The following is a 21,801-nucleotide window of genomic DNA, read 5'->3' on the forward strand; positions in this document are numbered from 1 at the left end:
TAATCTAGGTTTGTTAGACAATAGAAAGTGTCCAAACTCGGGTGATAAGTAGTACAGTGGACGTGTTACACGCGCCTTTGCGCCATCTGCAGCGTCTGCCAGCACAGATTTTGCCCCATTCGCCACGGAGACAGACCGTACTCTACCCAGATGTGGGATCTAGCTTTTTGCTAAGAAGGCTGCTTACTGTTCTAATAAACGCCAAAAAGAGTAGCAGGACTAAAACAGGTCACCCAAAAATAGTTCACTTCTCACCCCGAGTCGATGTTAGGCGATTCCATAGCAACCAAATAGCTTCTTCGAGCGATATTTCGTTAGACGCATCGTCAGACGCTATTCGTGAGCGCTCAATTGCAAGAGCGCGGCGACGTACGTACGTACGTACGGTCGTACGCTGATCTACACGCTAGATGACATCGTGACGTCAGCTGTGACGTCGGCTGGAGCAGACGTCACGGTGGCGTAACGTTACAAGCTAATTTCGAGCCATTTACTAAGAATTTTGGTCAAACAGAGTAAGCTGCATTATGCAGATACTTCATTAGGACCTGGGGTCCCACTAGCAGTCTGCACGTGTGCGTTTTCTAATACATGTTTGTACTCCTCTTACATAAATGGTAAAATAATCAATCGCACGTGCCTCAAAGATCTACTTGAACACGCACTAAAGAAAACTAACCTCACTAGATATATACGTCAAATAATGTCACTCTGTGACGACGATCTGCCTCGTCTCCTTCAAACGTTCCTTTCACTATCCTTTTGATTGGACGAACGCCATGCTCAATGCAATCATCAATTTCCTCTTTTAAAACTTTTAGGCATTGTCCACTAGGAGGACGATTTCCTAGACTGGCTTCATCAGCAACCATTCTCGAGCAGATCATGACCAAGCGACTTCGATTCATTATCCGGCTCAGCTGACTACTTCTCTCCTCGGGAACGGGAGCCACACCAGTGAATATTTCAAGAAGCGCAACGCCTAGACTGTAAACGTCGCTAGGCAACGAACTGGGTCCCGACGTGGGAGCCTTTCGTTCTGGAGCGGAATAATAAGGACTGAGAGGACCCGTCGATTCGGAGCTGTCCAACAGGTGAGCGGCTCCGAGGTCGGATATTTTCGCTTTCATATCTCTCGTCACAAGCGCGTTCGTCGGACGAATATCGCCGTGAACGTACGGACGAGGAAGTAGCTCGTGCATGTAAGCAATAGCTGAAGTCATATCGGCGGCAATGGAAAGTTGCTCGTAAACGGAAAGATAGGAGCCGGACGAGTGGGCGGCATCTATCAATTCGCTCACCGAACCCTCGAGTAATTCGGAGACGATTTGAAAGGGTAAACCTGGTTTCGTCATTGCGCCGAACAGTCGTACGATGTTGGGATGACGGAGTCGACTGGCTGTGAGAACTTCGCTTCGAAATACAGGAATCGTTCTCTCGGTGGTGATGAGATCGTGGAACTTTTTCACTGCCACGTTCATGCCGTGCCAACAGCCGACAAAAACGCCTTAAATTAATTAAGAAAAAAATTATCACCATTCTAAAGTAGTACACTTTAAATCGACTTTCACCTGCAAAGGCTCCTGTTCCAAGTTTGTCTTCCGTCAGCTGAATTTGCTGAGGGCTAATGCTGAGAACTTGAAAAAATTTGTCGAGATTGCGTCGCGATTCGTCGAGTGAGTTTTGGAGAGTTTGACGCTGAGTTTCGAGAACTTGACATCGAGATTCGAAATCTTGACGCTGAGACGCTATGTCGTCTCTAAGTCAAAACAGGTAGATTGCGACGAAGCTGAGATAGATGTTTCTTACTTTTCCGCCTGCAGAAATTGGCATTTGTCTTCGAGAGTCCGCAGCTTCAAAGCCTGTCTTTTATTTTCTTCTTCAACAACTCGTAGACTATTGCTGCAATTATCATAACGACATAGTAACGAACAAACAGTAAAAGGAGTAATTACCTTTGCTTATCATACTTCCTTTGGAGCATACCGTGGTGATAAGCCAGCTCAGACCTTTACTCAAATAGTATAAAATCAAACACAGACAATTGCTAATTAAATTCTACTTTTCAGCTTGAAGAGCATCAACCCTTTCTCTGTTATAAAAACGTGTTAGAAGAGCTAAAATTGAAACCATCTTCAAACCTGTGAGCTTGAGTTTCAGTTCTCAATGTTTCAAAAATCGTAGAAACGCATGACCGCTACTAACATTTCTATGCAAACTGATTTATTCATTAATTAACCTCATTCTTTCCATTAGCTGTTGAACATCTCGAATGCTATCTGTATCTTCTTTAGCTGGAGACTGAATTGACGCAGATTCAGCCAAAAAGAGAGACTCAATTTTCATATAAGATTCATTTGAGGACCTATTATAATAATTCAACGTAAATAATCTCGCATTCGGCATTGTTTCGATTACCAAACACAATTGTTTCAATTATTGGCTTGTATTCTACTCCAGATTGGCCACCAGAAAGAATGACGCGGGCAGACCCGTCTTCATTGGCTAGGCAATGAAGTGTGTGAAGCCAAACTGGCGCCACATCCGAAACCAATTCAATCTTGAAAAAATATCATGATTTCTAAAAAAAGAAAAATCGATATACCTTGTGTGACTTTCTTCTATCAAAATCAATGATGTGCCCGCTGTTTGAAAGCAGTGTCTTAGAACCACCAATCATAAGGAAGAGGTTCTTTTCTTCAAATCCTCTTTTCGCTAGTCTGCACATTCTGTGAGAAGATCTAGCGGATGGCTTAGGAAGGAAATCGATGCAAATCCATTTCTAAGAAGAAGTCGTTAATAAGTGCTGCCAAAACAATTTGCAATTTACCGGATACCTTATCTACCAAATCAATCATGAACGCATCATCGTAATAATTCTTTCCAGATTTCCCTCCGTGAAGAATTCCTCGATGTTGGTCAACTGTTTCCATAGCAGCATCGTAACGTGGTCGAGGTTTAATACCACTTAATTCAACATCTAGCCAATAACCTAAAGATGGCACTCAAAATAAATATCCACTGTTTAAATTTACGCAACTAACCAGTGACTATTCCTTCGTCGAGGACAAACTCGTAAGTCTCATTATTCACTCCTCGATCGTATTGTGCGTCTGATTGAAGACGATCGTGAGGAATATCATTGCTCAATCCTCCGAACATAATCAATTGCTTGCCAATCGCCCACAAGCAACAGTGAGAACGCTGCAATGGCATTTTTTCATAAGTAGGCGCGCCTACTTCCCACCACCTCATATCACTCGGATTCAAACTGAAAATCTCTCCCAGACGATCTTCGTCTTCCTTTTTTCCTCCGTACGAATAGATGATACCATCGATGACGACGCATTGCGCTCCGATGCAAGGTGGAGGAATAACGCCTTGGGCGTAATGGCGAATCCATTTCCTCTCCTCCTGGACATTGCATGTCCAGATTTCGTTTCGAGGAATATAATATCCTTTGTCATTCTCGCCGCCGAAAAGATGAATTGTGTCGCCAATCATTGCACTTACGTGTCCACGTCGTTTCTCCGGCGATTCAGTCGAGGATTCCATTACGTCGTGGATTGTTCGAGACGTTCTGGATAAACAAACGGCTATACATGCAAAGGGAACGACGTTTTATGACCCACGTCTCCCAGTTCAACTACACAACGATTTTGTTCACCTTTCGTTCTCGTTTGGTTACCGGACGACGGTAGGAAAGTGGCAGAAGTCAAGTGTCACGAGATTGGAAAGTCCCGTTCTCGACTCGAAAGTCCCGTTTAAAGTCTAGCTTTCCTCGCTTCTACGTCAAGGACGCGCAGTGCTCTCAGAAGGGAGTCTTAAATTATTGCTTATCGCCTGAATTCAACAGCGATGTGCCGTTCCTTGCTTCTGAAACTCAGGAGAGGAGCGATCGATCCCTAGCTGCATCATAGATGCTGGAGAATGGCTGCATGGAGCCAGGCTGCGATTCCGGGAGCGATCCCTGAAGCAGAAATCGTCCTGGAGCAATTGATTTTGAGTAATTAAGCTCGCTATACCGGCAAAACCAACGCCATTTCGACCGGTTTCTTACTTTCACCATAGACTATAGATAATTCTATGCGGTGGGATGCGCACGAGAGCGTGACTCTGCGATATACTTCCGTACCGCAATGCTGAGGAGCCAATTGCAGCGATCGCTGGATCGAAACGGGCGTCTGCAACCTATTTCAATGTCCAAGGTAACGTCTAATTTTACTGTCCCCGCTCTTTGTGAGGAAAACTGCGAGTCCTAGCTCGGCCTTCTGCTCAGACAATCAGTCTCACGGCGGAATGTGAGGCTGCTAACTAGCCAAAAAGAGCACAAACCTGCATCAGGATTTAGACAGGTCACCCAAAAACAATTCAGTTCTCGCAGTACGTCTTAGCGTCGTACCCAGGCTCTTTCTCCTCAGAGCCTGAGTGCGAGGCTAGAGTTTCCTATACTAACGGTCAATCCCACCCACCTCGTACCTCGGCTCAGTGACACCAGTAATAAGATTAGTTTCCACCTTTGCATTTCACGTGATTCTTGCTGGCATTGATTTAATCAGCTTCTGCAGCGTGAAGTAGCAGAGTTTCCCTAAGGTAATGACTTGACTGCAGACGACGTAATACGTGTATAGAAGACTGCAGTAGTTGCACTTACCATTGTTCAAGGAGGTAAAATTGCCTTTTCAATTATCCACGAGAGTTTTAGAGCGGTTATATCACTTACAAATCCATAATACAGAAATTTATAGTGAACAGATTTTCTTTCTATACTTTAACGGTTTGAAAGGCACCTTTATTTGTCATGAGACAAGTAACTCAATTAACTTCAAGCATACCCCCTCTCAAAATTTCACGTGATGCAAAGTTTCTGTTTACAGCAACCTTCTTAGCAACACTCGAGACTGAACTGAGACAGCGTCTTCAGGAGAGGAATGAAGTATTTCCTTTTTGCACTCCTTGCCAGCGCGGGAGTTTATCTTGGCCAATCAGAGTCTGTACCAATTCAATTGGGCAGTTGCTCTTCGACGACCTCCAAACAGGTTCCTGGTGTTGTGCCTGCCGACATTTCGGCTGACGGGCAAGGTGGAGTAAAAGTCTCAATTGCGCTCGAAGTGCCTCGTGGTTCTGGTGGAAGGGACCCGGGTCTTCTTCTTAAATATAGCAGCAGTTCGCGTAATGGACGGTTTGGCTACGGATGGACACTCGCGTATCTTCCGACGATTTCTCGCTGTCCCCGAACTCGACTTAGAAACGGATACGGCGAAAAGGTGACTTTCACTAGCGACGACGTTTTTTGCGTGGGAGGCAAACAGCTTATCCCGGTTCCCGGAAACGAATCAAGATACTACGCAGAAAGTTTTGACAAAACAGTCTACCAGGCGTTTGGTGCACAATCGTCTAATGCCGGGCCTCTTTATTGGATTTCCAGTCGGTCAGACGGTGTTCGCACTGTGTACGGCCAGACGCCTAATTCGCAAATATTTGTGGCAAAGGAAGGCGGAGAAGTGATATTAGCATGGAAGCCTAACAGCGAAATTGATCCATACGGAAATACAATAAACATTACCTATGATAATTTTGGAGACGGCCGTGAAATTTACATGTCTAACATCACTTACGCTGAGGGCAAAGCCGCCGTTATATTTGAATACGAGAAGCGTAGTGATAACATTATCTCTTTCTTTTCTGGTACCGAGCAGGTAATTTCTCGCCGCCTTCAAAGAGTGACAACTTATTCTGCAATGCCAGAGGACTCGTTGAAAACCGATACGTCTTCAGTGTTGATACCCGTTCGCAGGTACGATCTGACATACATCGTATCGAAGTTGAATGGAGTGAGCCTGGTGGAAACTGTGACCATGTGCTCGGGCTGCTATGAAATGTGTGAGCTACCCTTTCAATTTACGTACGCAATGACAGACATGAATCCTGACGACGCGTGGCCTTACCCAGTGAATTTTTCGAAGACGGACTACAGCATGTTTGTGAAATTTTCTCCCGGTATCAGGACCAGTACTTCGTCAAAAGGATTTCGTCCTTCTGCAGTTTGCAACGTGCACGAAGAAAAACCTGTGGTTTATCCTACGGTAAAGTTTGGAAGTGATAAAAACGTTCAGCTTTCCGTCGACGCCAACAGTGACGGACTAACTGACCTGGTGTTTGTTCAATACGCCGCCTATGTAGGGATTTACGTCGACGTTTTCCTGAGCAATGGTAAAGGCGGTTTTAACCAAGCTGGCTTCGTTCCGAATCTTCAGCCAATCTCTCCCTTTGCATGCGAAACCTTAGAAGAGTTTTGTTGCGGTTGGCGAAACCTACTTCTTTACGAAGCTGCATATTATGATCACCACTCCCACGCCGTTGATAGCGTGTCTTTCACAGTTTTTTCGGACGACTCTAGAGGAGGTGGAATAATTGACTTGACCGCTGTTGTGCTTTCAAACGGACCAGTTCCGTTTTCGGCGGAATCTTGCAATCCAACTATGCCAAAACTGTTCATTTTGTCAGTAAACGGAAAACATGACGGAACACCGGTTGCCAAACTTACTGCTAACTCGGAACTTGATTTTCAGCACCAGGACAAATGCTCTAGTATGTTTGGTGATGTAACGGACGATTTTGTCAAAGACGTGATCGTTTCGTGTATGGACGAGAAAGGATGGAGAGTCTGGACGCTGAACGGAAGCCAGGCGAACTATCTGGTGTACACAAGTGAAATTCTTTCAACTCCTTTTAATGAGAAGGACAAAAGTGCACGAAACGTGTTTCTTCGCGACATAGACGGAGACGGCTCACCAGACCTTGCCCTAGTTTCTGTTGATCCTTCGGGACTGATTTCAATCTATTTTTCAAAGTCCCTTCGAAACGGGAAGTTCGCCAAAGCTACCCTTAGCTATAAACACTCCGTGCCTGGGTGGGAATCGATCTTTTCATTTTTTACTGACCTTCCTGGAGGTGTTTCTGATCTTGTCGTATGTTCAGCTACTGGGTCTGCTTTGTGCATCTATGTCTTTCCGAGTAAAGGCGATGGGACGTTTTCTGAAAGTTCTTCTCCAAGACTTGTACCCGAAGTTATTGTGGAAGGGACTATTGTTTTTCCAGGTGACGTTAACGGTGATGGAATCCCTGAAATTTTAGCTGTCTCCCCGGGCGGTACCCATTCTTCTTATGGACTTCGCTTTGCGGTTCTTTATCTGAAACCGCAATTGCAATATTTCAATTATCAGTACCCGCCAATTCCTTCTAAAAATTTTATTGGAAGCCATTTCGATGAGACAAACACTATTTTCTACTCCGATTTTACGGGAGACAACAAAATTGACTTTGGAATTTTCCGCGTCTGCTACAGCAGCAACGGTCGTTGCCTCGTTGAAGATCTGGCAGTAAACATGTACATCCTTCCATCTACTTTGCTTAAAAACACGCCGTTTAATAAGCTTGTAGAGATGAAAGACGGAAATGGTCTAACGTCAAAAATCCAGTATTCTAGAATGACTGATCCCAAAGTCTACATTCAAGAAGGGACACAAGTTACAGGAACGTGTAATTTTTGGCCAGATCCCAGCAAAAAAGCGACAACAGCACCGTTCGTCGACTTCAAACCTAATCCTGACTTTCTATTGCACCAAATAAGTCATTTAAATGCAGCTAGTACAGATCCCTCTGACGTAATAACGATAGCGTATGTTTACCGAGGTTACGGCAAACATACGCGCGGATACAATTCTCTCGGCTTTCAGTTTGTCTTTGCTTATCATAGCAATACTCGTCACTCTCAACTGACCTCCTATAGTAGGGACTATCTCAGACACCAGCAAGGTCATCCAGTATCCGTCGATATTTATAAATGCGTGGACCCCGACTCGACAGAGCCGATAAAACTCTCGCAGCAGTCTAACGAATGGCTGCTAATGACCAGAATATCGGAAAATTTTCCAGGCTTTTATTTTGGTTCGTACTTTGTTGTTCTCACTAGTCAAGAACAACGGATTTACTCTGAAGACGATTTGGCCCTAACGCAGATCAAAACGAAAACGGTCTTGTATGACCCTTACGGTTTACCAAACGCTACCGTCTACACGTCTCAAGATGTCAGCAATAATTCAAAGCCGTTTCCTCATTTAGAAAACAATTTCTACAATCACACGCTTGAGATTGAATACGTAGAGCCGTTCTATGCTGGTCACAGCTGGTTTGTTGGATTGCCTTCTGCAGCTGTAGAAAGTTCTGCGCGTCACTACGGCTCGATAAATTCTGAGGTTGACTACACGATCCAAGCCACTTCAAAAAGGGCTGATAGAACTTACAGCAAAGTAGACGGAAGTCTAATCTCAGAGTCGTTTAGCACTGGCAACAGCAGTGACCCAGAAGACGTTGAACATACTCTTACAATTTTTCATCAGCGAGATCAAAGAGGAAACATTATAAGCGTTAGTTTTTTCAGCTCGCTTGGAGTCCAAGTATCCAACAAGACAATGAAGTATGACGCAAACGGCAGGTTCCAGACTGTCCTTTGTTCCTCAGAAAATGTCTGTAACAATTGGCTTTACGGACATAATGGGCAAATTCTCCTTGAAACGTTGCAGAGTGGTGAAGAAATTAATCACACGTACAACGAACTTTTCCGCGAAATAAGAGTTGTATCTAATTTTGGCAAGGCGGTGCGCATGGATTTTGACCTCTGCACAAACAGTGACGTTTGCTCTAATTTTCCAACCGCTGTTTACTTTAGAAACACAACGTCAATGTTTGGATCATCTGCTTACGAAATGTATGACAAGCTCGACCGAAACCTTGGTTCAACACTTAAGTTGGAGAAAAACGATGACTTGCTAATACAGAAAAATGTTTTTGACAGCTTTGGGGGACTTTTCAAACGCACTCCGGTACACTACGAATCTGACCCTTCGAATGAGACAATGGTTTATCTGAAAGATGATTCTGGACGCACAAATGAAATTAGACGAACGTACAGAGGGCCAAACCACAATTTATTCTGGCAGAAAACGTCGTTGAATTACTCCAGCAATCGCGTTGACGTCAGTGCAACCGATTCCTCAAATGCGACAGTGTGGAAACAGGCTCGCATATCGGATTCCTTAGGCGACGTCTCAGTAGTAGACGAAATAAATATCGATCACGTTCTCCAGTACTGGTATAACCCTAACGGTGACGTCGTTGCTACAGTTATAAATACCACTAAAAACGACGGAGCACTAGTATATCGTGCGAAGTTTGACAAATTTGGAGCGCCGTATGAAATTTCGCTGGGGAACAGTGGACGATATCAATACAGTCACGACACTTTTGGTCAGTTACTCAATCAAACCGATCCTTCTGGAAACGTCGTTTCGTTTCGGCGAAACGAACAAGAGCAGGTTCTTTCCGTTTTCAGCATTAAGCCAACTGGAGAATTGATCTTTGTACATAATTTCACGTACAATGACACTTTTCTGGACAAAATTGATCGAGAATATGGAAAAACAGAAGGCGGATGTCTGTACGCCGTAAACAACACCTTTGACAACAGAGGTCTATTGGTTAACACTACCGTTACTTTAGGCAATCATACAGCAAGCTTAGCGTATGAATACAGCACTGAAGAAAGCAATCGCCTCGAGAGAATTCAGTATCCAGACGGCGTTGCCTTTGTTTACCAGTACGACGACAAGAATAGAATAGTCCAAATATTTGACAACAGTTCTAACCGAAGCATTCCATTGACTCTGTGGAAGGCGTGGGGTTTTGACGAGGAAGGTAGACCATCAAATGAAATATATGGCAACAACTTACAGACAATGAAGGATTTTCAGCCATGGGGAATTTCTTTCACTACAACGCTGCTTACTAGCAACGTTACCGCAATTGGAAACAGAATGACGCGCTCTGAACCGGCGTTTTCTTTTTCAACCAATTTTGATGCAAGCGGGAGGGTCGTTTCGAAAGAAAGGAGTTTGCAAGGCAAAAAGATATACTCGGAGCTGTTTAGCTACGACGAAAATCATGAAGGAATCAATAGAACGTCTTTGCTTTACAACGAGAGTTACAGCGTTCAGCCAGTGCGATTTTCCTATGGAAATTTTAGCAATATGGTCTACAAATCGGACGTTGGAAATTATACCTATAAAACAGCTTCAAATTTTGGAACAGCAAACGTCAATCTGGTAGAAACCACTCCTGTAAATCGCGTTTTTGCCGTAAAATCGTCAGAACATGCATACAATTTTACGTACGACGAAAGGGGAAATCGCATATCTTGGAATGGAACTGTAATTACATACAATTCGAGAAACAAGCCGGTAAATATTTCTCGAGGTCCTTTTGGGGCTCTTTTTGAATACTCGCCGCTGGGCAAACTCTTAATGAAAGAAGATGTTGTGTATATCAAATTGGCTTCAAACGCAACTGTAACACCTGTAATATACCGTCGAACGTGGTATACAAACGATTTTTACGAAGAAGAGGTTGTTCGAGAAGATTTATCAAGTTCGGTTATGACAAAGAAAATTCAACGATTCTATGCGTCTACAAATGTTTTGCTGGAGAAGACAACGTATTTGAATTCAAGTAAAAGCACCATGGAGTATTACTACCTTCATTATGATACTAAAACCTCTCTTGCCTATATTACTAATCAACAAGGCAGCATAGTTTGGGAAGCAGATTACGATGTTTGTGGAAGAAAACGAGATTCTACCTCTGGCCAACCCATGGCTAGATACCAGAAAGTGATGGAGCTCATTGACCAAGCAGCCTTAACTCTAGCTGAAGCTCAGGAAATGTTGCCGTCTTTGAATTCAAACTTCACATTACAAATGGGATATGACGGACACATTCATCTTTATGATTTGGGAGATGATTTGGTTCACATGAGAGGACGTTTGTACGACACAGTCCACTGCCTTTTTCTTACACCAGATCCCTACCTCGCCAACAGGTGGCGAGTTGTTGGCTACAATTCGTACTCTTACGGTGAAAACAACCCACTTAGTTCAACGGACCCAAGCGGCTTTAGCTTTCTATCTGTTATGCGGCATATACTTGCTTTTATAATGCACCTTCTTGCTATCTTTCTGAAGATTTCAGAAGTCGTGGCTGATGCCGCTGGACAGATTTGGGATAATTTTTTGTCAGCGGGTTGGACGATGCTAGCAGATTACGTAAATGGTGATAGCACTGCCACTATTCTAGAAGACGGAGGATTTACGTTGCTGAACGGAATTGCCGGAATGATAACTGATGGAGCATTCGCCGCTGAGAAAATTTCTGAAACTGCAGCAAAGGTTATAGACGCAGCTGCAACTATGGCACTAGATGGAGCAAAGGGTGCAGTTACAGCAGCGACTTCCGGAGAGCACTCGTATAAGAGCATTCTACTCTCCGCAGGTATTGGACTAGCAGAAGGAATAGTGGACACTGTAGCTTCTAACTTTGGCATTAAGGGAAACGAAAATGGCATTAATAAGGCGTCCGTTACCAAACTGCGCTCGTACAGTTCGGTCCCGTGTAGCATAAAAGCTGAAATTAAGAGTATTGTCAAAAAAATTGCAAAAGATTCAATAAGTGTCGCTGCAGAAGAAGCTCTCAAATTGACCAATGAACTCACTGATAAGTACGCTTTTTCTGAGAAACAAGAGAAGAAAGAGTTTGAATTTATATCTCGAGGCAAGACATCAATGAATTTGGCAACAATGACAGATGGACCGCGCTTGTTTACCAGCGAACTGAAAAATTCGGAAGGCCATGACGTCTATAGGAAGCAAAACTCTCCTACGAATTCACAATTCTCTCACATGATAAGGAGCTTTGTGCCCCAAAAAAGCACTCTAAGCGTAGACGCATTAGCTAATATTGAGAAAGCTACTGATTCGTTTGGACTCTCCCATGTGTCTCTGCACAACCATGCCATCATAAAGTCGCATTTTGCTGGCCACAAGAAGAAAAGCGTTCGAGAAGAGCTTTTTCTTTTTGATCGCATTAGCCAACTCATTCTTGCTCCATCAGCTAATGGAAAATGCTATCGTCAGGGCTGAAGGATATTTGTGCTTGCTTTTGTTACTGATGTAGTTGTCGCTGCCGCTAAAACGCCTCATAACTATAGTTACTGTGTTTGCTGCTTTTTCATTCATGCGTTTGTCTTCGCATTTTCAACTAAGCGTGCTTGGTATTTCTCTCAATCCATCGTGTCAGTCATGACTGAAAACTGACTAAAAATAGTAGCACTCGGTGTTACTTTTTTAGTGGTTTTTATTCATTAGGGTATCCGGGAGTGCATTCCGAGTACGGGACTGAAGGGCGAGAGATGAATGAACCTGACTAAAGCGATCCTGCGTCCTTTGGCGGCTACAACTCTTCAGAACGACTCGTAAGTCTTTTTTCTACAAGTACGGCGAGCGTTCGCGCGTTTCGAACTCGTTTTTCTCGACGATGTGGCCTCCGACTTCGCCGCTAATCGCTTTCCCTCATTGCTTCACGGTTCTCGCTTTCTGTACGCATCCAATCAGTTGCACAGCGCTCAATTAGTTCCTGTACTCGAATCGAAGCAGCGGGGCCTCTCTTCGCGATCCTCTGGCGCAAATATATATCTGCATGTGTATGTCTTTGCTAAAGCGTTTGTTTTTCTCTCAGTAGTGTACGGTGGAGATGAGAACGGCGTTGAAGAGTGAATAAGGGCGAAAGGACATGGGAAATTGTCCCCGCCATCGTTTCACCAGGTAATGGCTCTAAGGCTGGTACACGTCTATAATCAGAAGGGTTGGGTGCAAAGTTCTGGTTTGCGTTCAACATCCGTGAGCCTCATGTAGGAAACTCGCTACTCCTTGTATATACCAAATGCTTTGATCTTTTTGATCGATACTCTTTCAGAAACAGCAAGTGCGACAAGAATACAGAAGAAGCACATAATAAACATACGCACAGGCACAGGTAAAGACACGAAAGAGTCATTTCTGGACACGAGATCCCTAAAAGAAAAACGAAGCCTCAATGAAAGACCAGATCCTCTTATCCTCTATAAGCTTTAGAAACAGAAAGGGTTCTTTTACGACGTGAGACCAACGACAAGCCGAACTGGCATTTCTTACCAATCAAACCCAAATGTCTGATGAGCAGTCGCCTCCCGGATAGCGAACTTCATGGGCCAAAGCCGGGCCGTCCGGCATTTTGCCAAAATCGACCAGAAAATCCTTATTTAGACTCATCCCACCTTTGTCCGTGTCGACGTCAATCTGAACCATGACACTGCCTTCGCTATGAGGAAACAAAAATTGATATATTTTAAATCTACGAGATGACTTACTTGACCATATCCGGGTAGAATTGCTTGTCCCACACGCTGAATAGGGAAGTGGTGGCGTAGAGACGCTTTCCGTCGAGACTCAGCTGAATCATCTGGGGTCCCCCTCGAATCGTCCTTCCTTTCAAAATCACCGGTTCGGGCTGCTTTTCGCCAGATTTCAATTTGACAGGACCACCTTGTAGAAGACTTCCGCCAACATGCACCTGAAAATAATAAAAAGCATTTCAATAAATAAGAAGAGATATGCTACTCTCTTCGGGTACACAGCCATTATCCTGAAGTCAGCTCTATTACTAATCAATAAATACACCAACAGTCATAAAAACATTATTGTAGAAGTCTATATTTCTACATCAATAACCAATACATGGTCCTCGTCTCACCTGTCCTGTCAGCTTGGGATGGGATGGGTCTGTGATGTCATACTGACGAACATCTCCGTGAAGCCAATTTGTAAGGTAGAGAAACTTGTCATCCAGCGAGATCAATATATCAGTAATCAAACCTAGATAAAATGCCTACGCCAGAATAAGTAAATGCATGAAAAAATTACTTGGCATGGTCGGCAAAGCCCAATTTTCCACTTCCTTGTCTGGAATATCAATCACGTTCTCGGCTTTCCAACATCCGTCCTAAACCAAACTGTACATAAGTACTGTATATAAATCAGATTCCCTATCTGTATTACCTCTTTGAAGAATCGAAAAACGTTGCTGCTGAGAGAGACGCCAACGTACCCCTGATTCTGGTCCGGATTGTGAAGAAATCTCAGCTCGAGCGGAATCTTTCCACCTTCACCGAGATCGATCTTTTGAATGACTTTCCGTTCTTTCCAATCCCACACGTTCAAAGAATGACCATACAGGCCTAAGAAAAAATCGCAGATTCGTTTATTTGATTTCTACTGTATGGTATGCTGATTTGCCTTCTTCTACGTCTTTGGGATCAAATCCTTTGAGATAGGCGTTTGGGGCGCCCCACTCGCTGCTCACCATCACGTTGTGACGAGGCTGATACCAGAAATCGTAGCCAAAAGGCGCCTCTTCGCCGTCTTTTTCCCAATGGCCAAGCACTTGAAAATCTTTTCCGTCTAGAAGAACAAAACCTCCTGCGAGAAAGAAGAAAAGTATAATTTGATCAGTTAGGCTGTCAATCTTTAAATCAATAAGAGATTGACTGACGGACAGTTGTTAGGTGGACACAATTTATAGAGATTATTATTTTGGCAGGCTGCGATATTATAGAAAATTTTTTTGATCTCTAAAGGATAGCTCTTCTTCGTAGCTTGCCTTTTCCGTTCCCTTCCGTGTCTCCCATGGCGCTTATCATCACGTTTCCATTCGCAAGACAATGAGACGTGTGCAACGACGCTAATCCTGTTTTTTTCTTGATCTCTTCTCCCTCTACCACCTAAAGAAAAATGCAAGTCAATTAATAAATTAATTATTTATTTCAATATTAAAAGACAAATTATGCACTACCTTAAAAATCGAAGGCGCTCGCTCATTCGTGCCCGTATCAATCACGTAGACTCTTGTCGACTTCAATGACGGCAATATAAGCTTGTCACGTCGACGAGACACATCGCCATGGCAACTAAAGCCAAAAAATGAATAGAGGAGCACTTGCAGTTTGTCTTCGTGCGCGGAAACGCTTCTAATTGATGCGAATAGGCGAGACGCTAAAACTCACATCCGCCCGATTATCATATACTCAAATTAATTAAAAAGCGCGCCTTCTGAAACGACTTCACTACCCAAAACAAAGAATCAGAGCTGTAATAGACGCTCCTACGACCCAACCAAAATATTCCTTTTATTTCTTATCCTACCTGCTGCAAGCATTCCATCCGCTATGATGCAGTTCGTCTCCCTTGTTTGGCATCGGAAGCGAATGTATTATCTTCATTATGCATTGACGTCAGCCGCGCCGACTTGTGAGGGATTTTCCTTACTTGAGTGTAAGTCTCGGAGCCGGGATCGACGTCTACTGTTGCTAGGACGTCTGGTTTCGGTGCGACGCCGTTTTCACAGGCGTAGATGCACGTCACGTAGACGATCTTCTCGCGGGGACCGCGCATTGCGTCCCGAAGGGTCGCATAGCCAGGTCCGCCACTGCAACAGTGGCCTAATAAAGACAATTAGAAAGAGAGAATAGAACGATCCATACTGACCTTCTGAACGATTGTGATGACTCATGTCTTCTTTGAGAGTGAGCAGGGATGAGTCAGCGCCTCTCCTATTACAGGAATTAACTGCCGTTACGCACGCTAAAGAAAACTTAGAAAAGGACAGTAGAGGGTTTCGCGCGCGATCAGTGCGCTGGAGACACGCCTTTCTTTGAACAAAAGCTTCCTAATTCAATTAATCATAAAGTTTACGCAAGGTTTGAGCTCACAAGGCAACTTCAGCAATTGATGGGGTTGCCTACGCGTCCTACTTCAAGTTTTGAGGATGCTAACTCCCTTGCTGTTGACTTCCGGCCAACTACTAGTACGTACGACCATTCATTCACGGCAGAAAATTGCATAGTCAGAGAAAATTGATACTGCATGAAGCCACTGTTGCACGTTAATTTCCAAGGTCTAAATTCATCAAGTCAGTCCTACTATTTTTAGCCATTTTCCTGTCATTAGGGTATCCGGGAGTGCTTTACGTGGTCCGGGACTGAAGTGCAGACGATGAATGAACCCGAATTTCCGCCTGGCGAAGCGATCCTGCCTTCCTTGGCGGCTGCAACTCTTCAGAACGACTCTTAAGTCTTTCCTCTTCAAGTACGGTGAGCGTTCGCACGTTTTTAACTCGTTTTCGCGACGATGTGGCATCCGACTTCGCCGCTAATCGCTTTCCCTCATTCTACCACGCTCCTCGCTTTCCGTACGCATCCAGTCAGTTGCACAGCGAAGTTCCTGTACTCGAACCGAAGCATCGGGCCTCTCTTCGCGATCCTCTGGGTTCTCCGAGCCCCCTAAAGACACAGAGACACACGCAACGGCGTAAATATCTGTGTAGCTTCGCTAAAGCGTTTGTTTTTCTCTCAGTAATGTACGGTGAAGATGAAGACGGCGTTGCATGATGGGAAGAGTGGCGAAGGGCGAGAGGACGAAAGGACATGGGAATTTGTCATGAGAATTTGTCTCCGCCGTCGTTTCACCAGGTAACGACAATCAGACGTCTTTTTGTAGGGATGATTGATCCGTAGAAGCTTAGCTGCTCAATAGATAATATCGTTGGTGTAACTAGAGCCTATGTATGTGACACAACACCTTTTTGTCTGTTGAGTTTGTTAGAGGGTATACAGTGTATTCGCGATTGAGTCATTTTCTCAAAGAAAACCATGAGCTATAATAGCTCATGGTTTTCAATTCAATTTGGGTCACCTGTTTAATTCCTCGTTTCTCTTCTCTTTGACCTCGCGAATTCACGGTCGAATAATATTTGTGTCTGATATTTATACAAGAACTTGATCCCTACTGACTCTCCTTTTGTTTTATAGACAGGACTGAAGAAGGTGACGAAGAGGTTGACCGCGGTCCCAACGTCCTCAGCACGACGGGCGGTCCAAAGAGACCCGGGGAATTGCAACTTCGTCCTCCATAAGTTGCCTTCCCCTAAAACTGCTTAGAGGCCTCCGTGGCATGAGGCTATAACATCTAAACTGCCACCTCTCCTGGGCAGGAGCAGAAAAAAGGCCCACTCTTTCGGCGCGCATCTCCTGACGGAGCTATCGTATGGTAGTCTCCCCGGGAGAACGGCGCCTAAATCGAAAATGCCTGCACGCGTTTCAGATGACCGTGCAGGCATACATTGCTGTGGGGACTGCAGCATCTCAGTCTCACTCCTTCACTTGCTCGCAAGAGCGAGTGAAGTAACAGCGCCGGAGGACGGCACCGCGGCGCGCCAGATCTTCTGTTCTACTACTTATCACGTGGACAATTAAAATTTTATTTTTAGAAATATTAATAATTACAGTTTCTATAATAAATGCTAAAATATTAAAATAGTTCGTTTTTGTCTTCGTCTTCGTCTGCTGTGTTTCTTCGCTCGCTTTCGTGTCCGCGGCGGGTCTATGGAAAAAAAAAGAATGTTAGTATTTTATTTATTCGATGAATGTACATAAGATCTTATCTGGAGGGGGTGGGGTGGGAGTCGGCGCAAACGAGCCCCAAGTCCATCTTCTAAATTCTGCCTGATTTGGGCGTCTCCGCTCTGTTCCGTCCGCTGTCTTTACATCCAATCATTGACTCCATCGAACACACTGAGGGGTTTCACCTTCCTCCGTTTTCTATTGGTCGTCTGCCTTGGCATCATTAGAACGAACGTTGGCTGACTTTCCACAATATTCGCTTACTGCTGAGCTTTTTCTCTTGGAAACTTCACAGGGGTCAAAAACGTATTGCCGTTTCTGGCTTCAACATTCACTGCTACACTTCTTCCGTGTCTTTCAATCCGAGAACTGTTGGTAAGTAGATGTTCCAAACATCCGCACATACGTTATCCAGAGTTATGAGTCGGCGTTGGAATGTAAACTCAAATCCTGTTCTGGAGCTCGTAGATGACTTAGGTAGCATTTTAGTTAGATGAGATCTCCCTGGATCATTTTTTCTGAGGTTGTCTGTGTCAACTTCAATTTGCAGCGGTTTTTCTCTAATTAGCTAACTGATGAAATGCGTTCATCTTTTGACTTAGTAGGACATCTGAAAATAATACTTTGAGTTTCAAGACTTCAGAAGCTCCTGATTGATGCCCCCTTGTTTTCTCATTTTTGGTTTGACGAACTTCTTTCTTCAGGCCAGTTGTATTGGCCACTTACACTATCATTACTAATTTTTTTCTCATTTTAACTACAAAAAAATCATCAAACTACGCAAAATTAAAAGAAACCAATCACACAATGTGAGGTGCACGTGCACAAACGGGCAATGCAAACGCGGGGACCCTCGTCTATTACAACTACGATTATGATGATAATATTAAAATTATTGATGATATTGAAAATGATGACATTGATGAAAATGACACAGTTGGTAAGATTGATGACAGTTGATGAATTGATGATATTGATGACATAGGGGACGGTTAGAAATGTTGCACGAATTAGCAATACAGTAGGACCCCTAATGCACAACTTTCTTTCTGTGGACGGCTTCCTATCTCTTGACAACAGATTAGCTTCCTAAATATGCGCTGAGCTTCACTGCCTATCGTGACGTCACGCGTTTATCAGAATCACGTGGTCACGGCGAGCGGCTTTTCCTCTAAACTACAAAGGGTGCTACAAGTGCCGCTCGCTCGACAAACAACCTAAACTATTGGGGAAAAAATCTACAGAGGGTCGATTAGTTCATTTAGAGATTATTCCTCACTAGGGTGATGCATGGGTGGGATGCGCTTGGGGACCCCGCGGCCTAAGGGTTCGTACATATACCCACACGTACAAACAACACAAAAGAAAGAACGCTCGCGTAAGACTTAAAAGAATCGGGGCTATAAAATCCCGGCTTGCCTGTGACGTCATAGCTCTTCGCTCGACTGACCTGGGATCTTTGAAAAAGACTTGAAAATTTTGACGTCATAAGAGGTTTCTTTGTGCGTTGCGTGACTAAGAGTGAAACGGATTATTAGATTGCCAATAAAATATGATGATGTACACACATGATTTCGATTCGTTTCTTCAAAGGATTCTTCGTCGTCAAGGCAGCTTTCCTCTTTGGCAAACGTTGCTACAGATAGCCATCAAGTAATTACGCTGAAGTGACTAAACGCAGTACCTTCCTATGACTAGTCTTAAGGACCAGTTTCAAAAAACTTTTTCACGTGGCCAAGTTTTCTTCTTCAGGCCACTTTCCAAAAGGCCACTTACACTAGCATTACTATTTTTTCTCATTTGACTACAAAAAAATTATTCAAACTACAAAAAGAGGCAGCAAATATTAAAAAAATTAATTACTAATAAATGCATGTGCACAGGAAATGCACACGCGGGGCTCCACATCCCTCTATAACTATGACATTAATTATTTAATTAATTAATTAATGATGAAAATTGATATTCATATTGACAACATTGATTTTGATTTGATGAATTGATGAAATTGATGACATTGATAAAATTGATGAAAATTGATGACATAGGGACGGTTAGAGATGTTGCACGAATTTAGTGATACAGTAGGACCCCTAATGCACAAGTTTCTTATAGTGGACGGCTTCCTTTCTCTTGACTACAGATTAGCTTCCTATATGCGCTGAGCTTCACTGCCTATCGTGACGTCACGCGTTCATCAGAATCACGTGGTCACGGCGAGCGGCTTTTTCCTCTAAACTACAAAGGGTGCTACAAGTGCCGCTCGCTCGACAAACAACCTAAACTAATAGGGAAAAATCTATAGAGGGGCGATTAGTTCATTTAGAGATTATTCCTCACTAGCGTGATGCATGGGTGGGATGCGCTTGGGGGCCCCGCGGCCTAAGGGTTCGCACATATACCCACACGAACAACAAACACAAAAAACGCTCGCGTAAGATTTAAAAATCAGGGCTATAAAATCCCGGCTTGCCTGTGACGTCATAGCTCTTCGCTAGCCTGACCTGTGATCTTTGACAATGACTTGAAAATTTTGACGTCTTGAGATTTCTTTGTGCGTTGCGTGACTGACAGAGAAATTATACCTATATTTTATTAGATTTCCAATAAGATATAGTATACACACCTGATTTCAAGTTGTTTCTATCCTTTGTCGTCAAGGCAGCTTTCTTGGCAAACGGTCCTACAAATGGCCATCAAGTAACTGCGCTGAAGTGACTAACGCAGTACCTGAATGTGACTAGCTAGTCTTCAGGAACAGCTTCAAAACTCTTTCACCTGGCCAAGTCTTCTTTCTTCAGGCCACTTCCCAAAGGGCCACTTACACTAGCATTACCACTTTTTTCTTATTTGACTACAAAAAAATTGATCAAGCTACAAAAAAGGCAGAAGATATTTAAAAAAACAAAAATATTTATTTAATTAATATTAGATGCACGTGCACAGGAAATGCACACGCGGGGCCCCACCCACTATAACTATGATGACATTAATTAATTAATTAATTCGTAATGATGAAAAATTGATGATCATATATTGACAATATTGATGAAATTGATGATGAAAATCGATGAAAATGATGATATGGGGACGATTAACGGGTCGGGGAAAGTGTTGCACAAATTAGCAAAAAAAATGTAGGACCCCTAAATGGACACGTTTCCAGTGGACGGCTTCCTATATCGACTACGGTTAGCAATACAGCTCCAAAAAAATGCGCAAAGCTTGCTAACCTAAGCGACGCACGTGCGTCACGTGCGCGAGCGGCGGAAACCTCTTTCGAACTACAAAAGTCGCTAAAAGAGCCGCTCGCGCTAACGAACGAACGAACAAACGAACGAACAGACGAACGAACACGCGCACGAACAACGAGAACGGAGACACTATAGGCAACAGGGGTCGATTACTGTTTAGTAATTAGCCCTCTAAGAAACCCTATCTATCGTGATGCATGGGTGGGATGCGCTTGGGGGCCCCGCGGCCTAAGGGCTCCGTACATATACCCACACGAACAACAAACAACACCAAGACTTAAAAAAAAAAAAATCGGGGCTATAAAATCCCGGCTTGCCTGTGACGTTATAGCTCCTCGCTAGCCTGACCTGTGATCTTTGACAATGACTTGAAAATTTTGACGTCTTGAGATTTCGTTGTGCGTTGCGTGACTGACAGAGAAACCGATTATTATATTGCCAATAAGATACTATAGGATATACACACGTGATTTCAAGTTGTCCTTTGTCGTCAAGGCAGCTTTCTTCTTTGGCAAACGGTGCTACAAATGGCCATTTAGTAGTAATTGCGCTGAAGTGACTAAACGCAGTACCTTCATTTGACTAGTCTTCAGGAACAGCTTCATTCACCTGGCCAAGTTTTCTTTCTTCAGGCCACTTCCCAAAGGGCCACTTACACTAGCATTACTATTTTTTCTTATTTGACTACAAAAAATTGATAAAGCTACAAAACAGGCAGAAGATATTTAAAAAAGAAAATTAATTATTTACTTAATATTAGATGCAAGGAAATGCACACGCGGGAGCCCACATCTCTCCCACCCACTATAACTATGATGACATTAATTAATTAATTAATTAATTAAGAATTATTGATTATCATATTGACAATATTGATGAAATAGATGATGAAGTTGATGATGAAGTTGATGATGAAAATTGATGAAAATTGATGAAAATGATGATATGGGGACGGTTAGCGGGTCGGGGAAAGTGTTGCACGAATTAGCGAGAACGTAGGACCCCTAAATGGACTCGTTTCCAGAGGACGGCTTCCTATCGACTACGGTTAGCAATACAGCTCCAAAAAAAATGCGCAAAGCTTGCTAACCTAAGCGACGCACGTGCATCACGTGCGTCACGAGCGCGAGCGGCAGAACCTCTTCCTCTAACTACAAAAGTCGC

At 43.6% G+C, this 21,801-nt stretch overlaps 3 protein-coding genes and 3 long non-coding RNA genes across 10 annotated transcripts; 2 read left to right on the forward strand and 4 right to left on the reverse strand.

Moving 5' to 3' along the window:
- Positions 1–580: 580 nt before the first annotated feature.
- On the reverse strand, positions 581–3,727 carry LOC136196001 (dual specificity protein kinase shkC-like). Of its 3 annotated transcripts, none has more exons than XR_010672046.1 (7): positions 3,668–3,727; positions 3,045–3,580; positions 2,838–2,992; positions 2,606–2,782; positions 2,419–2,560; positions 2,142–2,365; positions 2,061–2,092 (listed from the first exon to the last, which is right to left on the reverse strand). XR_010672046.1 is itself a non-coding variant. In XM_065985501.1 (6 exons), exons 3-6 carry the CDS (start codon positions 1,982–1,984, stop codon positions 684–686), a joined length of 1,134 nt encoding a protein of 377 aa, XP_065841573.1. In that variant the 5' UTR covers positions 1,985–2,009; positions 2,063–2,092; positions 2,142–2,337; the 3' UTR covers positions 581–683. The 3 variants fall into 3 exon arrangements, 1 of the variants encoding a protein (XP_065841573.1); XR_010672047.1 differs by lacking the exon at positions 3,668–3,727 and having other exon boundaries at positions 3,045–3,204; positions 3,251–3,382; XM_065985501.1 differs by lacking the exons at positions 2,419–2,560; positions 2,606–2,782; positions 2,838–2,992; positions 3,045–3,580; positions 3,668–3,727 and adding exons at positions 581–1,507; positions 1,572–1,759; positions 1,810–1,902; positions 1,956–2,009 and having other exon boundaries at positions 2,063–2,092; positions 2,142–2,337.
- Positions 3,728–3,797: 70 nt separating this feature from the next.
- Positions 3,798–12,179, forward strand: LOC136195989 (uncharacterized). Of its 2 annotated transcripts, XM_065985483.1 has the most exons (3): positions 3,798–4,006; positions 4,072–4,208; positions 4,263–12,179. In XM_065985483.1, the coding sequence occupies exon 3, from the start codon at positions 4,932–4,934 to the stop codon at positions 12,030–12,032; it is 7,101 nt and encodes a 2,366-aa protein (XP_065841555.1). In that variant the 5' UTR covers positions 3,798–4,006; positions 4,072–4,208; positions 4,263–4,931; the 3' UTR covers positions 12,033–12,179. The 2 variants fall into 2 exon arrangements, with proteins under 2 accessions (XP_065841555.1, XP_065841556.1); XM_065985484.1 differs by having other exon boundaries at positions 4,072–12,179.
- Positions 12,180–12,820: 641 nt separating this feature from the next.
- On the reverse strand, positions 12,821–15,740 carry LOC136195996 (methanethiol oxidase-like). 2 transcript variants are annotated; one of them, XM_065985495.1, is made up of 12 exons: positions 15,471–15,740; positions 15,252–15,424; positions 15,129–15,199; positions 14,779–14,893; positions 14,587–14,707; positions 14,223–14,405; positions 13,986–14,164; positions 13,851–13,929; positions 13,681–13,802; positions 13,298–13,500; positions 13,083–13,248; positions 12,821–13,016 (listed from the first exon to the last, which is right to left on the reverse strand). In XM_065985495.1, exons 1-11 carry the CDS (start codon positions 15,493–15,495, stop codon positions 13,086–13,088), a joined length of 1,434 nt encoding a protein of 477 aa, XP_065841567.1. In that variant the 5' UTR covers positions 15,496–15,740; the 3' UTR covers positions 12,821–13,016; positions 13,083–13,085. The 2 variants fall into 2 exon arrangements, with proteins under 2 accessions (XP_065841567.1, XP_065841566.1); XM_065985494.1 differs by having other exon boundaries at positions 12,821–12,962; positions 15,471–15,738.
- A 243-nt stretch (positions 15,741–15,983) lies between these two features.
- LOC136196007 (uncharacterized) lies at positions 15,984–17,256 on the forward strand. Its single transcript, XR_010672053.1, has 3 exons — positions 15,984–16,075; positions 16,338–16,453; positions 16,793–17,256. It is a non-coding gene; the product is annotated as an uncharacterized lncRNA (long non-coding RNA).
- LOC136196008 (uncharacterized) lies at positions 17,218–20,269 on the reverse strand. The gene is made up of 5 exons (XR_010672054.1): positions 20,114–20,269; positions 20,010–20,066; positions 19,068–19,950; positions 18,952–19,019; positions 17,218–18,898 (listed from the first exon to the last, which is right to left on the reverse strand). It is a non-coding gene; the product is annotated as an uncharacterized lncRNA (long non-coding RNA).
- A 137-nt stretch (positions 20,270–20,406) lies between these two features.
- LOC136196010 (uncharacterized) lies at positions 20,407–21,787 on the reverse strand. The gene is made up of 3 exons (XR_010672055.1): positions 21,210–21,787; positions 21,104–21,158; positions 20,407–21,048 (listed from the first exon to the last, which is right to left on the reverse strand). It is a non-coding gene; the product is annotated as an uncharacterized lncRNA (long non-coding RNA).
- Positions 21,788–21,801: the final 14 nt, after the last annotated feature.

The sequence above is a fragment of the Oscarella lobularis genome, chromosome 15, assembly GCF_947507565.1.
Source record: "Oscarella lobularis chromosome 15, ooOscLobu1.1, whole genome shotgun sequence".
Classification (NCBI taxonomy): domain Eukaryota; kingdom Metazoa; phylum Porifera; class Homoscleromorpha; order Homosclerophorida; family Oscarellidae; genus Oscarella; species Oscarella lobularis.

Excerpts from the sequence above, each read along its gene's own strand:
- LOC136196001 (XM_065985501.1), bottom strand. The coding sequence starts at position 1,984 with ATGCTCCAAAGGAAGTATGATAAGCAAAG. Across the intron at positions 1,903-1,955 it reads AGGAAGTATGATAAGCAAAG|CAATAGTCTACGAGTTGTTG; the intron begins GTAATTACTCCT and ends TGATAATTGCAG. Across the intron at positions 1,760-1,809 it reads CAATTTCTGCAGGCGGAAAA|AGACGACATAGCGTCTCAGC; the intron begins GTAAGAAACATC and ends GTTTTGACTTAG.
- LOC136195989 (XM_065985484.1), top strand. The coding sequence starts at position 4,932 with ATGAAGTATTTCCTTTTTGCACTCCTTGCCAGCGCGGGAGTTTATCTT.
- LOC136195996 (XM_065985495.1), bottom strand. The coding sequence starts at position 15,495 with ATGAGTCATCACAATCGTTCAGAAG. Across the intron at positions 14,406-14,586 it reads CACGGAAGGGAACGGAAAAG|GAGGTTTTGTTCTTCTAGAC; the intron begins GCAAGCTACGAA and ends TCTTTCTCGCAG. Across the intron at positions 14,165-14,222 it reads TCCCAAAGACGTAGAAGAAG|GCCTGTATGGTCATTCTTTG; the intron begins GCAAATCAGCAT and ends ATTTTTTCTTAG.